This window comes from Sinocyclocheilus anshuiensis, unplaced genomic scaffold, assembly GCF_001515605.1.
Source record: "Sinocyclocheilus anshuiensis isolate Anshui unplaced genomic scaffold, SAMN03320099.WGS_v1.1 scaffold816, whole genome shotgun sequence".
NCBI classification, from domain to species: Eukaryota; Metazoa; Chordata; class Actinopteri; order Cypriniformes; family Cyprinidae; genus Sinocyclocheilus; species Sinocyclocheilus anshuiensis.
The window spans coordinates 254,016-260,844 of record NW_015554154.1 but is presented as its reverse complement, the minus strand read 5'-3'; the positions used below and the strand labels follow the sequence as shown (position 1 = coordinate 260,844).

The window sequence follows — 6,829 nt, the reverse complement described above, 5'->3', positions numbered from 1 at the left end:
CCCCTCCCCCCGCATGCCCACACCCACACCACCAACCCACATCTCTATCCCTCCCTGTCTTATGAACTAAAATTATATTATATATACGTTTATGTTTAGAAATTAAAAAATGCATTCAATAAATGAAAACATGACTCCGAGCCGTTAGGGGTGTAATAAAATCACACACAAATAATCGTTTAATAACAACAACATTTGACTCTAAACAAAGCTAAAAAATATTTTTATATTTCATATATTGATGCATAAGTATTTAGGCATTCACCACTGGATTATTTGTAATAAAAAATAAGCATTATTTCGTTGAAAAACACAGAGCTGAAATTATGCATGAAATATTTGCTCATAAAAACGGCGGTCGTGACCGTTTTGTTGCATGTCAACAATAATGTGCATAACATTTGCCCGAAAATGACAAGAGCATTACGAAGATTACAATGACAAAACGGCAATAATAAAATCTAGTTATAGCTAAAACCAGCTGCTATTATTTTCGGACTTGTCCAAAAACATATGCTGCTGTCCTACTTGATTTATGTCACTTTAAATTCAGATGTTCGATACATTGTTCTGTGGCAACAGAGATTTTCTCGACAACATGTTTCGTACGATTATAATAAGGAAAAAAATGTTTAATAGAGAAATTACCGATTTAGCAGTGCTGAGAGGAGCTAACGCTGCCGGACAAAGAGAAACAGTCATAAGGATCATTTAAAAGCAGCTAAATGACACACTGAATGTCTCCCGCCTGATAGACTCTTGATTAACGCAGTGCTGAGGCGCCCGTGGGCTTTCATGTCTGTCTGTTTGTCATTCAATCGCTTCACCCTTTAATCAGATTCTTGGATACAAAGGGGAAAAAGGCGACCGTAGCCAATATCCTCCGCTCATCCCTCTCAGCAACCGAGACGAATTCCTAAACTTAGTCGGCATAAAAGTCAGAAAATCATCAGCGAATGTCTCCTTTAAAACGCTGACTGTCCTAATTTTGCCTCTGTCTTGCACAGCCTTTCTTCAGCTTTCTCCACAATACGCGTGACACCCTCTCAGCCATTTCCTTATCAGGCAATCTTATCGGTGGCTCCATCTAACCCAGTCTGAACAAAATCTGACCACGCCTATCCAAATTCTTATTCACCCTAACTGGAAATATAGATATGAACACACAAACACACACACAATGTTTTGACCATCGGGCTATTTTTGGCGAGGCAATTCATAATACTTTAACATGATATGTTATCTGTGGCGAAAGCTTTTAGCTCTAAGTGGTTCCCAACTGTTCGGCGTGTGCACAGACAGACCTGTGCGCTGGGGAGCGAGATGAGCAGGTGATGCTGGAGGAGAGGAGTGGAAATCTCGGGATGAATGAAACGGAGAAGCGGTCCGTAGTAAAAACACTAGCAATATGTCCACGACGACGAAGTGCGGAGATGCTACAGACGCGATTACATTGATAGGGCTGGTTGCACCACTTTAGGATCGATTCAACGAATAAATTATCCCTCCATGCTAACGAAAACAACATTTAGTTGATAAGAAAGGATGATGAGAATGACAGCTACAGAGATAGATAGATAGATAGATAGATCTGGATCTTTTCGTTTTCAGCAAGACAATAAGTAGGAGGTAGCTCATGCTGAGTCGTATATTTTATTAAAGACAAGACCCATTACTCAGCAAGCAAAGAAAAGCGTGTGCTAGACAATTGCGCATTTAAGACAACAAGAATTCCGCACGCAGTTGATTATGATGAGGACGGAAAGTCAGCTGTTTACGCACTTACATGCACTATTTACTTACATTATTTTGCGTTGCGCTATAAATAACAACACATGTAAAATAACTGCTAAATATGAACGTCTCTATACGGGTGAACTGTGAGATATAGAAATTAATACATTATTCATTTTCAATGAATTCGTGACAGAGCTGTGGTAGCTAATTGAAACAACTTTGTCACGGTTTGGTTTTCTGCTCTAGTCATAGTGTAAAACCATACGAGTAAAGTAGAGGAAAAATGTAAAAGGATAACGTAAGTTTAACATTTCCCTCATGACTAAGTGCCTTCTCTCTACCATCTCTACCCAAAGCTCTTCCTCACATCGCAACATTTTCTCTATCCGTAACCACTAATCAAAGTTAAAATGCGTAAAGAGGTGCCATTTCTCTATGTAGAAGTAAAACATCTGCCCAAGAAGGGTTGCTAGTTAAGTGGAGAATAAAACAAACAGGTCTTACCTTTTTAAGAGCTGACAACCACTATCAGTGGTTAGATCTCCAAGACCAACACTTGCATTTCCCAAAGTTAACGCTGTGCACCAAGTGGAGCTTGCAAAGTACGCGTACACTACAGCAGCTCTACCATTGCAACTTTCACATGCTCTAAGTGGCGACAAAACTCCAAGCGCAAGTAAGCAGCCCCACTATCGACTGGTTCTTTTCCTCGCGTTTGTTTCTTTGTTTTGTTTTTTCACCGGTCTCCCTCCGAAAGCGAAGAAAAGAAGGAAAAAGTGAAACAATTCCCTAGCGTTGGCAAAAGAACTGCAAAACACAAAAGGCGATGTCCACTCACTCCGTGTTAGTCCGCAGCGTTCAACGACTCCGGTGCCTCTGTCCAAAGTGCTGAAATCATAGCACAGCTAAGGTTACTTAGAGGCAAAAATCTATACTTTCGTTAAGTGCCACTTGATATTGCTTTACTCTATTGCTTCCCCACGCCTTGTCACGTGAATATATCATTGGCAAGCCGGTCCTGTTAATATTTGATCACATGTTGGCCGGTGGTTTTCTTAACAAAAGAATCACTTATCTGAAAAGTCGCTCATAACCCTCTTAAGTGGAGTCCCCCCAAATGGCTTGAAACCCATGTCCCCAAATCACACAGTAATAGCTCCTTGGTACTCTGCTTTTGTCCTGCGGGGCAGATGGACATATCTACACATGCTGCTTTTTCACTTACAGAGAGAGCACTTGTAAAAATGATATTCAGTATAAAAGCTTAAAAGCCCAACAGGCATCAAAGCGCAGATTAGCACATAGCGCAACAAAGGCACAAACCCAATTAGAATGTATATTCTCTACGGCTGTTTATGTGCCTGCGTTAGGTTTGCTCAGATTTTTTTATTGATTCTCTACCTACGAATCACAGAAAACCGCAGCATTACAAAGTTTTACATTTATGTTGGCAAACCTGAACCCTCGTGTAAGTAGCCTTCAGTGTTAGCGTCCATAAGCACGAGAGCACTCGTATATGTCGTACATCAAAATCTGTTCTTTTGATACCAACCCTACAGTGTAAACACAAGCCATGCCGTTTGGAGTAATTATTCCTTTAAGTGTAGTATTTCCGTTCTACTTACCATGTTCCCCTATGCTGTCCTAGAGATAGAAGTGTCTTAATATCCACACACTCCAACAGATGCTGGTAGGTAATGTGTCTTGTTTGAAGTCATCATATGAGAACTTCTGCCGTGCTCAGAAGATCGCCCACCACTTGGGTGACTTATGAATCTAATAACCCTTTGCAATATCCGCGTGCTTAAACTCTCTAACACCTTGGTGACTGTGCCGACAGGACAAATAGCAACCAGTCGCGATTTACCCAAAAACCCTATACAGATTTACGCAGTGCCCTCGCTCAGAGAAAAGCCGTTAGTGCTCTTACGTGATTGAAAGACGCGAAGGCGGTCAAGTTTAGGTAGCAACTACAATCCCGAGACGCGGAGTGAAAATGAATGACCATAAGAAAAGTTGCGCATCCAAGACAGCAATGTGCACTTTTTTTCGTGTGTCTGTGCGTGCATTGCGCGTGATATGTCAACATTACGCGAAGCCGGTACAGTTCAAGACATTTTTCAATGTGGCTGTGTTCCCAGCTGAGGGATAAGTCAGGTAAGATCACATTTTACAATATTATTTTCTGCCAAGTAGGACCAAGTTCTCGGGAGACTTGTTGCTGCTGCTACAAAGCTGTGCTATTGAAAGCCAAACAGAGGAAAAACATGGGTTTAAGTACCATACTTACATCTGTGCAATACAGATTTGAGCTTCGTTATGTGTACTATAGGAAAAGAAAAAAGCTGAATCCTCGTCAGTCTTGAGGCACGCTGTCAACGTAAAGAAATGACAACGTTATTTTCCTCCGTACGCCTTTATCTTGACATAAAGAATGAAATGGAAGACACGAAATCCAAGTACGACCGTTGTCTGTTATCAGTAAAATTCCATCAGAGCGCGAACACTCAGACATCTAATTGTTATGCAGTGACGAGGCGCTATGCTTGGATGTGTCCTACAAATGTGCTGGAAAGTAACATGAGTAATAGGTGGTATTTACCCGCATATGAGCCAAGATTCGTTCGAGCCGGAGAGTTGTAAAAGACATGGAACGCTACTGTATTTATAACTCAGAGCAACAGTAAACAGTATGCTTGGGCAACACTGACACGCACAGTAAACGAGCTGGGAGGAAAGAAAGCGAGAACAAGTTCAAAAGCTCAGTGGACAGAGCCCTTTCTCACATAAACTTTTCTGGTTAGCACTGACACACTGTTTCCTTTAAACTCACAAGTCGCTGTTTTGATTCAACAAGTTCATTCATTCATGCATCCATCCATCCATTCATTCACACAAGGCCCTGGATTACTGCCAGTAACAATCACAATCTAACTGATTTGCTTGTTAGTCAGTAGTGGGATATGATAGCATATACCTGACAATTGATCCCCTCATATCATCAGGAAATGAATGCAAACAGGCTGCCTCTGTGTGTGTTTGTCTGTTGTCATCTTGGGTTTGCTTTACTTCAAGAAAAAGTTGATTACACACAACTGCATCTCTCATCCCTGCCAGTCTGCTTAAAATATAATGGAACCAGAGACAGCTTTTCTTCAGATCTGATTTTTCAGGAGGTTTTTAAATTCACTTTTAATGTATTTTCCATGTCTTTATGGATTGAAATAGTTATGATTATATAGATAACTGCTTATTTACTACATCAGAAACAAAACCCTTACAGTACATCACTTTTCTGGTCACATTACATAGCTTATGCAGAATATGATCAGTGTTTCTTTCAAAGGTTTATTTATTTACTTTCACTTTTAAACATTTGTCTGTTACTGAGCTTACTGCCTCACATTCATCCATGCGTGACTTGTTTTGCTCTTGCAGGTCTTGGTGCACTGCAGACTAACACGTACTAGTTCTCCATGATCAGATGAGGATCAACAATGTGCTGTCAGGACACATTAATGAGCATGGATGCTACGGAAGAAATTTTTCAAAGAACGAATGGCTCAAGGTTGAAAACACTGGCAGGTGAGTATAGTTTGTGGTATTTAAAATGAAGACCGTCGAGATGGATGGAGGGCTATGTTGCTTAGGGACAAGGCCCTTGAAGTGGTTAAACAGAATAAAATGCAGCCTCATTGTATAAAAATGTGGAGGGGTCAGAGACAGTATTGAGGACACCACACTGATGCTCTTCTGAATGTCTAAATGCAGCATCCAGAACCTCCCTCAGATAACATGTCATCGCTTCCTCTCCTTTCTCAAAACTGCATCACTTCATCACTCTAGTCTTCCTTTCCTCTCCTCCGTTCTTTCCACGCTCCCACAGTTTTCACAGGCTCCCTGGATGACTCACATGCGGCCCTCTGCACCACCTCTGCCCTCCCCCGTAACTCCTAAACAGAGATGCCCAGAAACTCAAACTACAGGACAGTCAGACCACCAGCATCTTCTCCTACCTAAGACTACACCCACCGTTCCGGCTCTCATCCGACGCCTTTAATTTTAGCTTAGTAGTTTGTTTAAGAACCTGAACCATTGCTATATATTTTCCTATTGTATTACACAATCTTATATTAATAATATACACACATACACAATCTTAGGTCCTATTGGGATCAGGTTTTATTGAGTCCAAATTGTGAGCTTTATTTCAACACAAGAGTCCCCCCCCCCCATTATAACAGTAAAATATTTTTAGTTAGACATTTTAGCTGACAAAAGCCAGAAGAGAGTGGCTGGACTACTTAGATGCATTAGCATTATAAAATATTAAAAAATATTAGCGTGGCGTGTGAGATCTCAGCTCTGTTCTTTATGGCTCATTTAAGGGAATCCCCTGAAGTGAGAAATACTGTACATCCTTGTAGAAACCCCAAAACTCAGGTTTAACAAGAAAATAAAACTTATTTTTAAAAAGAGGCTTTTGGAGAAAAAAGGTCTATCCTATAACTCTATACGGTCACATTATGCAAAATACTTTCTCTTGCTAGTTTTATTTGAATGCAATGTTGTCTTTATGCGGGTCACCTGAGCTCACTTGTTTGTCATGCCTAATTACATTTGGGCTTCGCTCAGTCTCCAAAATCATTATGAGAACTGAAGTGTATGGCAGCCGAAGAATTGCACCGTCAGCATTTTTGAGTCCCCTTCTTCACTCCATTTACCGACCACTATTAAGAGTGGATGGGTCCGCGGGGAATGCCGTATCATTTCTCTGTTTCAATTTGTGTTCCATAAATATCAGTAATGGGGCTTGCACGTCACAACTTACACAGTACCTGGCAGTAAAAATAACCCTCGGCAGTGGGTGTGGGCACGTGTCGGTGGAAGGATGTGTCCAGTCTTCTGTAGGGACATCTATAGTTTCTTCACATAATTTCTCTCTCATCCCCTCTCTCACAGCTCCTTTCTGGTGCCATGCTCTACTGTTTCAGCTATGAATTAAACTTGGACACAGACAACCATTAGAATGCGTAACATTCATATTCAGTGTTCATAAATATGCATTGTTCACATAAACAGGGGAAAAGGA

The 6,829-nt window shown here is 40.9% G+C and overlaps 1 protein-coding gene across 3 annotated transcripts in view; it reads right to left on the bottom strand.

Moving 5' to 3' along the window:
• The window catches only part of bdnf (brain-derived neurotrophic factor), a 32,053-nt gene that overhangs the window by 15,178 nt on the left and 10,046 nt on the right, over positions 1-6,829 (bottom strand). The window contains exon 1 of one of the 3 annotated variants that reach the window (XM_016463443.1): positions 3,363-3,494. The exons of 1 other annotated variant lie outside the window; for it this stretch is intronic. In XM_016463443.1, the coding sequence (XP_016318929.1) occupies positions 3,363-3,365 (3 nt within the window). In that variant the 5' untranslated portion in view covers positions 3,366-3,494. Of the gene's footprint in view, positions 1-2,241; positions 2,299-3,362; positions 3,495-6,829 lie in introns of those variants that run through there. One more of the 3 variants, XM_016463446.1, reaches the window with a different exon arrangement.